The following is a 15,796-nucleotide window of genomic DNA, read 5'->3' as shown; positions in this document are numbered from 1 at the left end:
ACCCACCCTTATCCTTTCATAGACTCCATAAATCCTCTTCACAACTTACTTCCCTGTCAAACTTTGAGTCATCACCCCATCTATGATCCTGTTAGCCAGCAATTTTCTGTCTACGCCAACATGCTATATGTGAGCTCTTTATTTGATAAATTGGTAAATTATTATTGTCATATAAGAGTCATAGAAAAGTCGAGCATAGAAGCAGACCCTTTGGCCCATTTATTCCGTACCAAACCATTTAAACTGCCTACTCCCATGGATCTGCACCAGGACTATTGCCCTTCATAATGTGAAAGCAAAAGAAAGGACATACATCAAAGCAAAAATTAGCAGGAAGATAGAGGATTGAGAAGTTTTTAAATACCTACAGAGAGCATCTAAAAGAATCGTTAGGAGAGAAATGATGCAATATGAAAGCAACCTAGTAAACAATATGAAAGTGGATAATAAAAGCTTTTTCAAGTATGTAAAAAATAAAAAAAGAGATGAGGGTGAATATAGGACTGCTAGAAAATGAGGCTAGAGAAATAGTAATGGGGTACAAGGAGATGGCAGATGAACTAAATGAGTACAGTCGGCCCTCCTTATCCGCAGGATCTGCATGCGCGGATTCAACCAACCGCGGATCGGGAAAACCCAGAAGTTGAGCATTGTTCGCCTCGCGTCTCATTCGTTCACTTCGCTATTTGTGTTGTGAGCAACAGGAAGGAGTTTTAAGGTTAGTAAGGGATGGCTGGCTAGCTATGTAAAGCACTACAGCCTCAAGAACTTAAAGATCACAGGAGAATCGGGATTGGCTGATGCCAAGGTGGCAACAGCGTTCCCAGAAGAGCTACGATGGTTGCGTCTGTACTGAGCGTGTACAGACTTTTTTCTTGTAATTATTCCCTAAACAATACAGTATAACAGCTATTTACATAGTATTTACATTGTATTAGGTATTGTAAGTAATCTAGAGATGATTTAAAGTATTCGGGAGGATGTACTTAGGTTTTTATGCAAATACTATGCCATTTTATATAAGGGACTTGAGTATCTGCATTTTTTGGTATCCACGGGGGGGTCCCGGAACCAATCCCGTGCGAATAAGGAGGGCCGACTGTATTTTGCATCAGTTTTCACTGTGGAAGACACTAGCAGTGTGTCAGATGTTGAAGGGGTGTGAGGGAAGAGAAGTGAGTGGTTAATATTACAAGGGAGAAGGTGCTTAAAAAGCTGAAAGATCTAAGGGTACAGAAGTCCCAAGCCAGACGAACAACACCCTAGGGTTCTGAAAGAGGTAGTGGTAGAGATTATGGCGGCATTAGTAATGATCTTTCAAATATCATTGGACTCTGGCATGGTGCCAGAGGACTGGAAAATTGCAAATGTCATTCCACTCTTTAAGAAAGGATGAAGGCAGCAGAAAGGAAAATTATAAGTCAGTAGCCTGACCTCAGTGACTGGGAAGATGTTGGAATCAGTTGTTGAGGATGAGGTTATGGAGTACTCAGTGGCATAGGACAAAGTCAGCATAGTTTCCTTGAGGCAAAATATTGCCTGATGAACCTGTCGGAATTCTTTGAGGAGATTACAAGTAGGATAGATAAAGAGGATGCAGTGGATGTTGAATATTTGGTCTTTCAGAAGGGCTTTGACAAGGTGCCACACATGAGACTGCTTACCAACTTTAGAGCCCATGGTATTGCAGGAAAGTTACTGGCATGGTTAGAGCATTGGCTGATTGGTAGGGAACAGCAAGTAGGAATAAAAGGATCCTTTTCTGGTTGGCTGCCAGTGACTGTGATGTTCCACAGAGGTCAGTTTTGGGGCCGCTTCTTTTTATGGGTACAGGTAGTCCCCGAGTTACTAACATCCGACTTACGGACAACTCGTACTTACAAACCGAGGAAGAAGAATGCCATCCGCCATTTTAAGTCAGATCGCGACACTGTCTGCCATTTTAAGTCATTGCCGTGACACTGTGTTGAGTGTTTAACTTTGTATTTGGCTTAAATTTTTCTTAGTAAGATTCACCCTGACACCCCCCCCCCCCCTCGTTCTGGTCGGCTGGTGACGCAGTTAGAGAATGGTGGCTAGAGAATGGAGGTTCCTGAGTTTGATTTAGTGCAGACCGCTCCCGTGCAGGGTTGATGTCGATCCAGTGACTCCCATACCATCCGTGCCGGGTTAATGTCGAGCTCGCAAATCAACCTGGTTAAAAAAAATTAACGCCACCCTCCAGTTTAAATTCCCACGCGGAATATTGTGGAGGATCAAATACCCAAACCCAGCACAGCCCCCACTTGTCCTGTTTAACCTGTCTCGGTGTGCTGTAGTTTAGGACCCGGGGAATTCAGTGTGGTGGTCCTTAGGATCCAGCGGACCTCGGGAGCCACCGCAGGTCAGAACCCGCCACCCGCAGTGTTTCTGTTCCATTGACAGGAAGCGATCGTGATTGAAAATAAAGTGGAAATAATAAAGCATTTGGAAAGAGGTGAAACGCCATCGGTCATTGGAAAACCGTTAGTCTATAGTCGGTCAACAATTGGAACAATTTTAAAGGATAACAGATAAAGTGAGAATAATGGAGCATGTGAAAGGCTCTGCCCCGATGAAAGCTACAATTATTACTAAGCAACGCAGTGGTTTAATTATTGGAATACATACGTTTCTTAAGTGTTTTATATGCATAGAAAGGTCGTATATATACTATATACTGAGACAAACGTTTGACTAACTGATGCTAAATAATACCGGATGTACTTTTTCTGACTTACGTACAAATCCGACTTAAGACAGACTCAGGAACGGAACTCGTATGTAACCCGGGGACTGCCTGTATATCAATGATTTTGATGATGGAATTTCGGCTTTGTTGACGAGTTTGCAAATGACAGAAGGATTGGTGGAGGGGCAGGTAGCATTGAGGAAACAGGATGGTGAGGGTTCATAAGGATGAATGCCACCTTCTTGAGGCAGCACTTCGTCAGTATGCCCTCAGTTGTGGGGAGGGTTGTGCCCATGATGTAGCTGGCTTCCTCTACAGCCCTCTGCAGTCTCTTGCAAACCTTTGCATTAGAGGCTCCATACCAGGCAGAGATGCAACCAGATGCTCTCCAGTGCTGCTTCTGTAGAAATGAGTCTTTGGTAATATTTGCAATGGTCAGCTCCCAGTACACACCAGTATGGGAGAGTACACTATTAAAACCAAACATCAGGAAAGGCATGCAGATGGACCAAGATAGAGAGGAGCGGGAAGAACTGTGCATGCAGGAGATATGCAGACTTGAGGGGCCAAATGGCCTGATTCTGTACTTTATATTCAGTATTCCTGGCAGACTACAGAATGTTTTTTTTAAATGCGCTCCTGTATACTAATGTGATACTGAGGATTCTTGAGATGTGTTTTAAATTATTTGCTTGCTGGAAGTGGGGAGGTACCTGTCAATCACAGAGTTACTTGATGTCAAACGCGGGACACATTCTCTGAACAGCTTAATGAGGTTCTATTCTGGTTTTTGATTTTTTTAAGTGCGCTGCAGCATCTGTGAGTGCAAAATTATGCAAATTTATATTTAAAGAGGCAACATCAGAGTAGAATGACTAAATGCAAGGTGGGGCGTAAACATTTCTGGGCTGGGATTACTGGTACATGGGTGGTGGAGCAGTCCTCAGTGCTGTCCAGGCAGACCCAATATGGGAGGGAAACCCCACCCTCTGATACTCCTTCTCCTTCCCTGGCTCAGCTCTCTCACACAACAAGGAATCTACTGGAGCAATGTCAACTTTTTTGGTTGAGTCCCTGCATCAGAGCGTTGACAGTTCCTCCTTCCGTACGGATGCTGCCTGACCTTCTAAGTTCCTCCAGCAAATTGATTGTTGCTTCAGATTCCAGGGTGGCATGGTAGTGGTTAGTGCACCCCAATGATCACTGGACAGGGCTCAATTACTGCCACTGCCTGTGAGGAGTTTCTACATTCTCCCTGTGACCATTTAGGTCTCCTCCAAGTGCTCCTGTTTCCTCTTATATTCCAAAGATGTAGAGGTTAGGGTTAGTAAGTTATGGGCATGCTACGTTGGCACTGGAAGCATGACGACAATTGTGGGCTGCCCCCAGCACAGTCCTCAGACTGTGCATAATCAGCTGATGTGTTTCCTGTTTCACACCAACAAAGAACGGTGCCAATCATGATCCAAATCCAATGGAGTGTTTCCAGCACTTTGTTTCATGTCCCTACATTTTGAGTCATTCTAAAAGAAATGTAAGGGAAACGTAAATCTATCTGGCTTTCTCCTCTCTTCTCCTTTCACCATTTTCTTCACTGTCTCCCTTCCTCCCTCTCTCTCATTCCCCTTCCTCTGTCTCTCCCCCTCCCCTCCCCTCTCCCTTCCCCCCTCCCCTCCCCCTCTCTCCCCTTCCCCTCCCCCTCTCCCCTTCCTCTCCCCTCCCCCTCTCCCCTTCCTCTCCCCTCCCCCCTCTCCCCTTCCTCTCTCTCTCCCTCCCCTTCCCCTCTCTCCCTCCCCCCTCTCTCTCTCCCTCCCTTTCCCCCTCTCTCTCCCCTCCCCCTCTCCCCTTTCTCTCTCTCTCCCTCCCCTTCCTCTCTCCCCTTCCCCCTCTCTCCCCTTCCCCCCTCTCTCCCCTTCCCCCCTCTCTCCCCTTCCCCCTCTCTCCCCTTCCCCCCTCTCTCCCCTTCCCCCTCTCTCCCCTTCCCCCCTCTCTCCCCTTCCCCCCCTCTCTCCCCTTCCCCCCTCTCTCCCCCTTCCCCCCTCTCTCCCCTTCCCCCCTCTCTCCCCTTCCCCCCTCTCTCCCCTTCCCCCCTCTCTCCCCTTCCCCCCTCTCTCCCCTCCCCCTCTCTCTCCCCTCCTCCTCCACTCCCTCTCTTTCCTCTCTTCTCTCCTTCCCATCAAACTCTCCCCTATTCCCCCCTTCTCTCTAGCTTTATCTCTTTCGCTTTTTCTTTCTCTTTATCGCTCCCCTCCTGAGTCTCCCCCCCTCTCTTCTCTTCCTGCCTTGGCTCTCCACAGGGAACTCCACATTAGACAGTGAGGTCACACAGTAGGAGCCCAGAGCTTGTGCAAGCACCATGAGTCATTAATCACATCTCAAACCCTGTAATTCTCTGTCTTCAGTAATATCACTGCAATCTACAGGGCCTGATAACTGAAATTCTCATTAGGTGAATAAAGTGATAAACACCGCTGGAAAAAGAAAGGCTGCCCTGTATTTTTGTAGTGCATTTCAGCTGTGGCAAAGTGACCCTCATCTCCTGGTTGGAAGTTTCATTTGTAAGCAGCTGATTTGTATACCGTAGGCTCCCACAAACCACAGCATGATGATCGATTGAAGAGTCGGTATTCATTTCTCTTCAGCTGTTTTATGATATTATGGGTGGAGTATTTTTCTTGGGTTTTCCCATCTGTTGAGGAGACAGATTTTGAGAAATGTCTTTAAGGAGCAGCAGAGAGCTTTAGGGACAGTACCCAGAGCTCTTTGCTATGACACCAAAATTATTTAAGAACATAATCAGAACAGAAAAAAAATGTCCATTGTAGTGCAAAGTGTTCATAGTGTTGCTATACAGAGGTAATAATTAGGGTTGAGCCAGTTGATTCAAGAACCGAATGTTTGAAGGGAAGTAGCTGTTCTTGAAGCTGTTGGTATGGAACTTTAGGCTTGCCCAATGGTAGCTGCGCGAAGACAGCAGGGCCTGGATGGTGGGAGTGTTTCATGGTAGATGCTTCCTTCTTGAGGCTGGGCCTCCTGAAGCTGGTGCCTTATGGCTTGAAGATGATTGAATAAGCTTAAAAATTTACAACTTTTTAATGGTTCAGAGTTGTGTTCGTCACTCATTGGGCAGTCTATAGCTTTTACTAACAGCCTGATGGATGAAGCGAGTTAATTGGTTTGTAACTAGTCCTTAAATTTGGAGTAGCTTTAGTAAAATTATCATAACCGTGAAGTAGTAACTTGAAGAGGCTGAGCTTTGCCCCAATACTAGTATGGCTTTGTGTGTTTGAGAAAGGAGGCCTTGAGAAAACCTGCACTTGAGGTGTTAATTAAAACCGACTGAAAGTTGATCAAGATTTTGAGACCAAGAGATGAAATTGTATCCATATGACCATAAGCCACTGGAGCCACATTCATCCCACCCCGTCTGTTCCACCATTTGATCATAGCTGATTTATTTTTCCCTCTCAACCCCATTCTCTTGCCTTCTCACTGCAACCTTTGACACCATGACTTCGCAAAAATCTATCAACCTTTGCTTTAAGTATACCCAATGACTTGGCCTCCACAACTGTCTCCACAAAGAATTACACAGATCACTATCCACTTACTAAAGAAATTCCTCTGTTGATAGCGGTTTATTATTATCACATTATTACCTCATAAGATGGTAACCCACATGATTGCAGCAGCCATTCTGACTCCAATCAAAGGTGAAATTTCTTGTCTTGTTCATCTTTTCTATGACCAAAAAACACTGCTGATCATAAAGAACACTAGGATCTACAAATCAGCCTCATTAGTGAGTGGAATTACAAAGGCTGCACAGTTACATACTAATGTGGGGAATGGGCCCTTACTCTGCACGCAGTCTACTACAGCCACTTGGGGAAGCGGCCTTTGGAAGCAGTGCATGAGAATGCAAAAGCACAATAAGTATGCCAGTATTCAAGCAAGACTTAAAGCGGATCCCTGCAGTCCTGCGCTCCCAACAATTCTACTCCCTAATGTTCAATTGCTGGAAAATAAGATTACCTGCATCTGCATCTGAACCAGTGAGAGATGAGGGACTGCTTCATACTTGCCCTGACAGAAACCTTGCTTCGGGACACCCTTCCAGGCTCTGCCATTCACCTAGAAGGCGTTATCTCCTTTTGGGCAGACAGAATGCTGTAATTTCCTGCAAGGCTGCTGAGGGGCTGTGTGTCTACGTCATTAAGAACTGGTGTTTGAACGCCTCGGTAGTAACAGCCCACTGCTCACCGCGGATAGAGTTCTTGATGGTGAAGTGCAAACTGGTCTACTTACTGACAGAGTTCACTGCCATTGTGATTATTGCTGCCCATCACCCTCCTGTGCTCGTGCTGGGCAGGTGCTGGAGGAGCTCTGCAGCACAATCTGCAGTTTCCAAGCCACTCACCCCAATTGTTGCTAGTGATCTCAATTATGCCAACTTAAAAACAGTTCTACCAGCATGTCAACTTTGCAACCAGAGGAGAGAATATGTTAGACCTGGTTTATACCAATGTTCGAGGTGTCTACAAGGCTGACCTTTACCCTCAGCTCAGATACTCAGACCACATATCCATTTTGCCTGTAACAAACAACTGGTTAAACCAGTTTGCAGGAAGATTAGCACCTGGCTGAAAGGTACCACCTCAGTGCTGCAGGACCTCTTTGAAAGCACTGACTGGAGCATATTCAGGGAGGCAGCAACCTACGATCATCACATCATCATTGATGAATATGCAGGATTAGTGATTAGCTACTTAGCAAAATGCAATGAGGTCATTACCATGATTAAACTCTAGACTGCCAGGACAAACCAGAACCCATGGCTGACTGCAGAGGTTTGTTCATTGCTTAGGGATCAGGGTACCCGCGTTCTCCTGTGCCATCAGGAAGGCAAAGTGTGACACCAGGGACACCTGGCACATTGTGACAAGGTATACAAACCATAGCCAATTGCAAGTCCGCCCTGCACATCAGCAACTTTCTTCCTGATATGCTGAGTGCGTGATGTGACATTGAGGAGAGCTCCCTCTTTCCCTAAGGAACTGGTACCCCTGACTGGCCGCAGCTGAGCTGAGAAGGATCCCAGTCAGGGTAGACCCATGCAAAGCTGTGGGGCTGGACAACATACCCGGTCAGGTTCTGAGGGGCTATGAGCACAGCTGACTAAGGTCTTAATGGACATCTTTAATATCTATTTGAAACAGTCGTGCAGGCTTCAAGGCAGCCACCATCATTCTGGTGCCCAAGAGAGATGGTAACTGACCTAAATGATTACTGCCTAGTGGCACTGACTTTGCAATCATGATGTGCTTTGAGTGTCTGGTAATAGATCATATAAAATCCCACATTGGACCCTTTCCAGGTGCCTACCACTCAAGCAGGACCACTGATGATGCCATAGCCTCACCCTCCACTCTGTCCTGTCCCACCTAGAAAATGATGCCTCATATGCCAGGATGTTGTTCATCCACTTCAGCCTCCGAGAATAACAAGATTCTTCCTCAGAAGCTGGTGGGTAAATTGTCCTTAATATAGCTCAACACCACTCTCTATAACTGGATCTTGTACTTCTTGATGGAAAGATACCAGTCAGTCCGAGTTACCAGGCATCAACATCTCAAGCTCCATCATGTTGAGCGCTGGTGTTCATGCTGCTGACTTACAACTTTACTGCCATATTCAACTCAAACGACATCAAATTCGCTGAGTGATATTACATCGGCAGAGAGAGAGGAAGTAGAGAGGCTTGCCAAACAGTGTGAGAGCAACAATCTGAGTCGCAACGTGACAAGACAAAAATGATGATGGTGGATTTCAGGAGAGTACAGGTCAACCACTCTCCATTGCCCATCAATGGCTCCCATGGAGAGAGTGAAGAGCACTAAGTTCTTCGTTGTGCTCATAATGGACAATCCAACCTGGCCCTACAACACCTCCTCACTATTCAAGAAAACACAGCAGCGTCTGCACTTTCTAAGGAGACTGAGGTGTGCAAGGTTCCCTGCCCCCATTCAAACAACTTTCCACAGGAGCACCATCAAGAGCATCCTGTCTGGCTGCATAATTGTGTGGCATGGGAGCTGCAAAGCATCGGACCACAAGGCCTTATAGAGGATAGGGAAAATCGCTAAGAGGATCTCTGGGTTCTCCATCCTTCCTTTTTGTGGCATTGACCAGGAGCGTTGCAGACGAAGGGCCTGACACATTGTTGAGTATCCCTACCTCCAATCCCACTATCTCTTTGTCCCATCACTGTCAGGAAGGAGTTACAGAAGCCTCAGGACTAGGACTGACAGACTGGGTAACAGCTTCTTCCCGCAGGCTGTGAGACGAATGAATACCCTGCCACCACTGAGGTCTCATTACTAGGATCGTGAGCTGTTACTGTTTACCTGTGCTGCACACTGCATGCATTTTGAAATATATTTTATTTACTTAGTTCTGGTAATATTGTGCTTTATGTATTGTGTGTAATATATGCTTTGTGAGTGCACTGTGTTCCGGACAGATGGGGCCCATAAGCCGTAGTTGGCAGCTCGTTTAGGAGAAGCAAACTCTGGTCTCAAGCCTCCTCTGTCTTGAAGCTAATCTCACTCATGGAGAAGGCTTCAAGGAGTAAAATTCCGGAGCAGGAGTTCCTAAGGCAGTTCAACACTACCTGACAACTCCTGTGACGCTGCTAGTGCCAACCTGTTCAGTTTCTAGCATTCCTTTGGATTCATCAGTTATGTGGAGAGGGGGAGCCTGCTGCATGGGCAACAGCTTGCTCTCTATAGCGTACCGCCCTGGCTTGTGTACTAGTGGCACTGCCACTCCCTTGGACAGCTAGGTCAACCCCAACCTGCAGAGAGCCTCCTGTATGTACAGTCAGATGACTATAAAGTTGAACTTGATGTACCAAGATACAGTGAAAAGCTTGTCTTGAATACTGTACAAACAGATCGAATCATTACACAGAGCATTGAACTAGAATAAAGTGAAATAATAACAATGCAGAATAAAATGTAAAAACTACCAAAAAAGTAGTGCAAGTAAATGATAAAGTGTAAAATCATAATGAGGAAGATTGTGAGGCCAAAAGTCCATCTCGTCATATAAGAAGACCATTCAAGAATCTGGTAACAGTTCTAAAGAGATATCCTTCTATCCTGAGGTTTGTTCCCATGGTCCTAAAACCTCCCACTATGGAAACATCCTCTCCACATCCATTTTATCCAAACCCTTCAGTGTTCATCCATCATCCTTATAAAGATCAGTGTGTATGAGCCCAGAGTCATCAGGCACTCCTCATGCATTAACCCTTTCATCCCTGGGATCATTCTCGTAAACCTTGTCTGGATCCTCTCCAACGTCAGCACGTTCTTCTTCAGATATGGGGTCCATAACGTTGGTGCCAATGTCTTCTGATGCCTAGATCTGAGTTCTGGAACTTGCCTACCCCTCACAGAGTAGGTTTCTTCACCAGCTGTTGCTCCCTGACCCCAGACATTAGATTTCTAACCATAGTCACCTAAGACTGAAAAACAATTACATTGCAATGTGTTACTTTAATTTCAGATTAAGCAAAGTGAGGCCAATGCTGATACCAAAGAAAAGCTTCCACTTCGACTCCGAATCTTTGAGAAGTTTCCAAACAGGCCACAGATGGTGAAGATATCCAAATTGCCCTCAGACTTCTCCGTTCCCAGAATCAGGTGGGTCTTAATGGGCAGGCCTTGGTGCGTAAGTATGAAAGAGAGAATCTGCTTCTGTCAGCAAGAAGTGCTGGCTTTTCCCCCTCAGGTTAGGTGAGACTAAATCAAAAGGCCATGAGTTTAGGGTGAAAGGTGAAATATTTAAGAGGAACCTGAGGGGGAACTACTTCATTCAGAGGGTGGTGTGGGTGTGGAACGAGCTGCATTGTAAGTGGTAGATCTGGGTTCGAGTGTAACATTTAAGATAAGGTACATGGCTGAGAGAGTTATAGAGGGCTACAGTCCAGGTGCAGGTAGATGGGACTAGGCAGAAAACCAGTCTGGCACAGACTAGATGGGCCAAAGAGCCTGTTTCTCTACTGTAGTGCTCTATGACTCGAAGTTGGGGGTGTTAGTAATTTTGGAGTCTACTTGAGACATTCTCTGCCTGGCTGCTATTGTATCTGGGGCCACACTTACAAAGTGGGCATTGACAAGGTTTAGTCAGTAATTGGTTTATTTTCACAACCTGTACCCAGATAAAATGAAAAGCTTTTGTTTGTGTGCCATCCAGACAGATCAACCATATACTGTATAAGTGACAGTAAGGAAAAAAATACAGAAAACAATATAGTGTTGCAGGTACAGGGAAAGTACAAGTAGATAAATAAAGTGCAAAGGAAGTAGTGAGGTAGTTCGAGAAATCAAGAATTCAGCTTTAGCACATGAGAGTCTCACCACAGCAGAACGGAAGCTGTCCTTCAGTCTGGTGATACATGCTGTCAGGGTTTTTCATCTTCTGCTTCACAGAGAGGCCAGAAGAGAGAATGACCAGGATAGGAGGAGTCCTTGATTATGTGGGCAGTGAGAAGGTTTGTGTGATGGACTAGGCAGTGTTCACAACTCAAAATTCAAAGTGCATTTATTATCAAAATATATCATCTGTATACAACCTTGAGATTTGTCTTCTTGTAGGTAGCCACTAAACAAACAAATACAGTAGAGCCCGTTTTTTAAAAAACACACATCAAGGACCCAATGTGTGGAAAAAAAGAATAAATCGTGCAAACAATTAGAAAGTAAACAAATAACACAGAGGACATTAACCACAAAATCCACAACAGTGGGTCCACGGCCCCACGGAGCCAGTTCAGCACTGAGGTGAGTGCCAATGGTTGCAGGCTACAGCTGCAGAGTCAGTTCAGCGCTGAAGTGCCTTGGTCAAATCATGTAAACAGTAATAAAAAGTTAACAAAAGCGCATGGAACATGAACTGCAGAGTCCCTGAAAGTGAGTCCACAGCTGTGGAACCCATTCAGTGCTGAGACGAGTGAAGCCCGGGCAAGAGCTCAATGGCTACAGGGCAACAAATGCTCCTGAACCTGGCAACGTGGGACGCAGGACTCCTGCACCTTCCCTTCCACTGATGTCAGCAACGAAAAGAGAGGGAGATCGGCCAAGCGCAGGTGCTGAACGCCTGTCAGTTTCCGCTCTCTTCCTCGGCAATTTTAACTTTACTCGATGCTTTAATCAGTGCAGAGTAATGGAGCCGACCACGGGTTTGTGTTTTGCCATCAGGAATCAACACAGCCACCCCAGCCACTGCTGCATCTCCGCTCTTGTCCTCGCTGGATCCACCAGGAGACTGCAAAAGCACTAGATCGTTTAACAGTTCAAAAGTACATCCTTAAAAGGGAAATGACAGGCTGCAATTAATCACAGATCAGAACAAGTATATCTAGAAGAAGAAGAGTATCTAGTTTTGTGAGCTGTCTGCAACATGGCACTGTTGGTCACTGGTGCCATCTTGTATTTCTCTGAGTAGGTTCAAGACAAAGTCCATTGGGATTTTAAAGGGCTAGTGCAGGAATTGGAGTGGATATAAGTCTTTACCAAAGGAGGGGTAAGGCACTCCTTCCCTCCACTAGCCTGCAAATCACCCTTGGGGCAGGTGTAACAGCTGATTAGCGCTGTGAACAGGGTCACATAGGGCCGTGGGAGCAGGTAGTGGATGAGCAACTGGTGCATATCAGTAGTTCTAGTTATGCGGCCACTGACGCCAGGCAATTTCTGAAGAGTCTTGATAATAGCTGGGGTTACCCATCTTGTAAAGACACTGTCCAAAAGAAGGCAATGGAACACCACTTCTGCAGAAAAATTTGCTAGGAACAATCATGGTCAAGACCACAATCACCCACATCATACAACACAGCACATAATGATGAAGAGTGCAGGAGAATGGTGCTGAGGTAAAAGAGCAGCCATGTTCACACCAAACCGCAAAACCCCTCAAGGGGCTAAATGGCTGATTCCTGCCTCAGTTCCTTTCAAGTTTGCAGCCAAGAGTGTTTACAGCTCAAGCCTTACAGCTTCTTGCTGGAGTTGGTGCTTCAGATGAGCCGATCCTAATCCAGGTCTACGCGAGGTGATACCTTAATGCCCTCTGGCACTGATAGAATTTCACAACTTCTCTGGAAGCCCAAGACAATTCAACGCAAGAACAGACCCTTCTGCCTACAGTGTGTGTGCCAACCATGATGCCAGTTTCACTCCCATCTGTCTGTGTATGGTCTATACCTGTATATGATCTATATTTAGCTCAAGGACAGCTTCTATCCCATTGTTATCAGACTCTTGAATTGACCTCTGGTATGATAAGGTGGGCTGTTGGCTTCACAGTCTACCTTGTTATGATTTCACACTTTATCGTTTACCTGTACTGCACTGTTTCAGTAACTTTTAAACTTTATTTTGTATTGTTAGTGTTTTTACGTCATTCTAAGCTCAATGCAGTGAGTAATGATTTGATCTGTATGAACAATATGTGGGACAAGCTTTTCACTGTATCTTGGTACATATGACAATGATAAGCCAACACCAATAAATACCCCTCCATTTCCAAGTCTCTGTCTAAATGCCTCTTAGATGTTGCAATCGTACCTGCTTTCACCACTTCCCCTGGCAGCATGCTCCGAGCCCTCACCAATCGCTGTGTTAATAAAAACTTGACCCACAAAACCCCTTTAAATTTTCCCCTCTTGTCTTAATCCTACATCCTTATTCTGTAACTGAACTTCCAAATGTTTGTGTGTAAAACATCAAAAGTAAATTATTGTAAAGTACTTAATTCTCTAATATGGATTGTACAGTAACATTACATAAATAGCACCATGTTCGGCTTACATGCTACCAATGTTTTGTTTTTAGGGAAAGCTTTATGAAGCAATTCATTGATCGTCAGCAGCAGGATACGAGCTGCCTGCTGCGCCGACTACCGTCAGGATCGTCGTCATGTGACCATTCCAAGCGGTCTTATGTTGAGGATAACAAGTATATCGACCAAAAGGTAAACTAGTTATAAATGATCCTCCTTTGAAAGAAAAACAAAGTAGATTTCTGCAAAAAATTGTCTAGAAAGTGCAGGAGGTCCTTATTGCAAAATATTTGTTTTAAGGCAATATTATAGTGATCGATTTTTATAGAAGAATGATATCTTGGGAAATGCTGTGAGTTTGGTGAAGAGAATTGCTCCCTTTTAGAGATGAGAACATCTGTAATCATTTTATATCCAATGATATGTTCCAGTGCAGGAAGACTTCATCTCATTTGTGCATGGTCAGACCTCGCACGTAACATAAAATAAGGGGCCAGATGTTCTGTTTCTGTCAAGTTGCCTGAGGATAAGTATTGACCAGCTCATCGAGGAGTCTTCCTGAGTTCTGGTTTACTTAAAGTAGAACCAGGGAAACTTTCCTGATCCCCTTAGTTGGCAGACAGATGCATTTAATGGCTCATCCCAACCCACCACTTCTGAGAGTGTATGACACAACAATGTGGCAGGTAGAACCACCGTCCAGGTTCCTTTCCTCACGTGTAGCATTTATACCTGTGATCTCCAGACTCCTCCCCCTCATTACTATATCATAACTCCTTTCAAAGAGAACAGACCCAGCCTCTCTCATCTTTCCTGTAATCTCCAACCCTGATCCCAGGTGCCAGGAAACATTCTTGTACATCTCCTCTGGTCTGAAGCAGCTGAAGGGGAGGTTGAGGCTGAGGTAGTGATAGAAATCAGAGAAGATTGCAAGCCCAGAATTGGTGCGGCTCTCAGAGCTGGGAGGATTGGAGTAGAGTACAGCGAGGGAGGATATATAAGGTAGCAAAAGTGAATGGGAAGTTGGATAATTAGGAAGCTTTTAAAATCCAACAAAAGACAACTAAAAAAGCTATAAGAAGGGAAAAGATGGAATATGAGGGCAGTCCAGTCAATAATACAAAGCAGGATACCAGAAGTTTTTTTCAGTTATATAAGAGTGAAAGGGAGGTGAGAATTGATATTGGACCGCTGGTAAATGATGCTGGTGAGGTAATAATGAAGGACACAGAAATGGCAGATGAACTTTGCATCGGCCTTTATTGTGGAAGACACTGGCAGTGTGCCAGATGTCCGTGAGTATCAGGGAGCAGGAGTGAGTGCTATTGCTATTACAAAGGAAAAAGTGCGAGGCAAACTCAAAGGTCTTAAGGTGGATAAGTCACCTGGGCCAGATGGACTACATCCCAGAGTCCTGAGAGAGGTGGCTGAAGAGATAACAGATGCATTAGTCATGATCTTTCAAGAATCACTTGATTCTGGCATGGTCCTGGAGGACTGGAAGATTGCAAATGTCACTCCACTCTTTAAAAAGGGAGGAAGGCAAAAGAAAGGAAATTATAGTCCAGTTAGCCTAACCTCAGTGGTTGGGAAAGTGTTGGAGTCTATTCTTAAGGATGAGCTATCGAGGTACTTGGAGACAAATGATAAAATAAGTCAAAGTCAGCATGGTTTCTGTGAAGGGAAATCTTGCCTTACAAATCTGTTAGAATTCTTCAAGGAAGTAACAAGCAGGGTGGACAAAGGAGAGACAGTGGATGTCATTTACTTGGATTTTCAGAAGGCGTTTGATAAGGTGCCACACATGAGCCTGCTTAACAAGATAGAATCCTATAGCATTACAGGAAAGATACTGGCATGGATAGTAGAATGGCTAACAGGCAGGAGGCAGCGCGTGGGAATAAAAGGGGCCTTTTCTGGTTGGCTTCTAATGACTAGTTGTGTTCCTCAGGGATCAAAATTGGGACCACTACTTTTCACATTGTTTGTCAAAGATTTAGATAATGGAATTGATGGCTTTGTGGCAAAGTTTGCGGATGATATGAAGATAGGTGGAGGGGTAGGTAGCGCTGAGGAAGCAATGCGATTGCAGCAAGACTTAGACAAAGAATGGGCAAAAAAGTGCCAGATGGAATACAGTGTTGGGAAATGTATGATAATGAATTTTGGTAAAAGGAACAATAGTGTGGATTATCATCTTAATAGGTAGAAGGTTCAAATATCAGAAGTGCAGAGTGAGTCCGC

The 15,796-nt window shown here is 44.9% G+C and overlaps 1 protein-coding gene across 4 annotated transcripts in view; it reads left to right on the top strand.

The window, feature by feature from the left end:
* nalcn (sodium leak channel, non-selective) overlaps nucleotides 1-15,796 on the top strand; it is a 188,577-nt gene that overhangs the window by 76,032 nt on the left and 96,749 nt on the right. For all 4 annotated transcript variants that reach the window (XR_012096255.1, XR_012096254.1, XM_073028810.1 and 1 more), the window contains exons 16-17: nucleotides 10,283-10,419; nucleotides 13,606-13,744. Coding sequence is in view for 2 of the 4 variants with exons in the window: in XM_073028810.1 (XP_072884911.1) it covers nucleotides 10,283-10,419; nucleotides 13,606-13,744 (276 nt within the window). In the remaining 2 variants the exon portion in view is untranslated. The remainder of the gene's footprint in view (nucleotides 1-10,282; nucleotides 10,420-13,605; nucleotides 13,745-15,796) is intronic.

This window comes from Hemitrygon akajei, chromosome 2, assembly GCF_048418815.1.
Source record: "Hemitrygon akajei chromosome 2, sHemAka1.3, whole genome shotgun sequence".
Classification (NCBI taxonomy): Eukaryota; Metazoa; Chordata; class Chondrichthyes; order Myliobatiformes; family Dasyatidae; genus Hemitrygon; species Hemitrygon akajei.
This window is presented reverse-complemented; position numbering and strand designations above follow the sequence as displayed.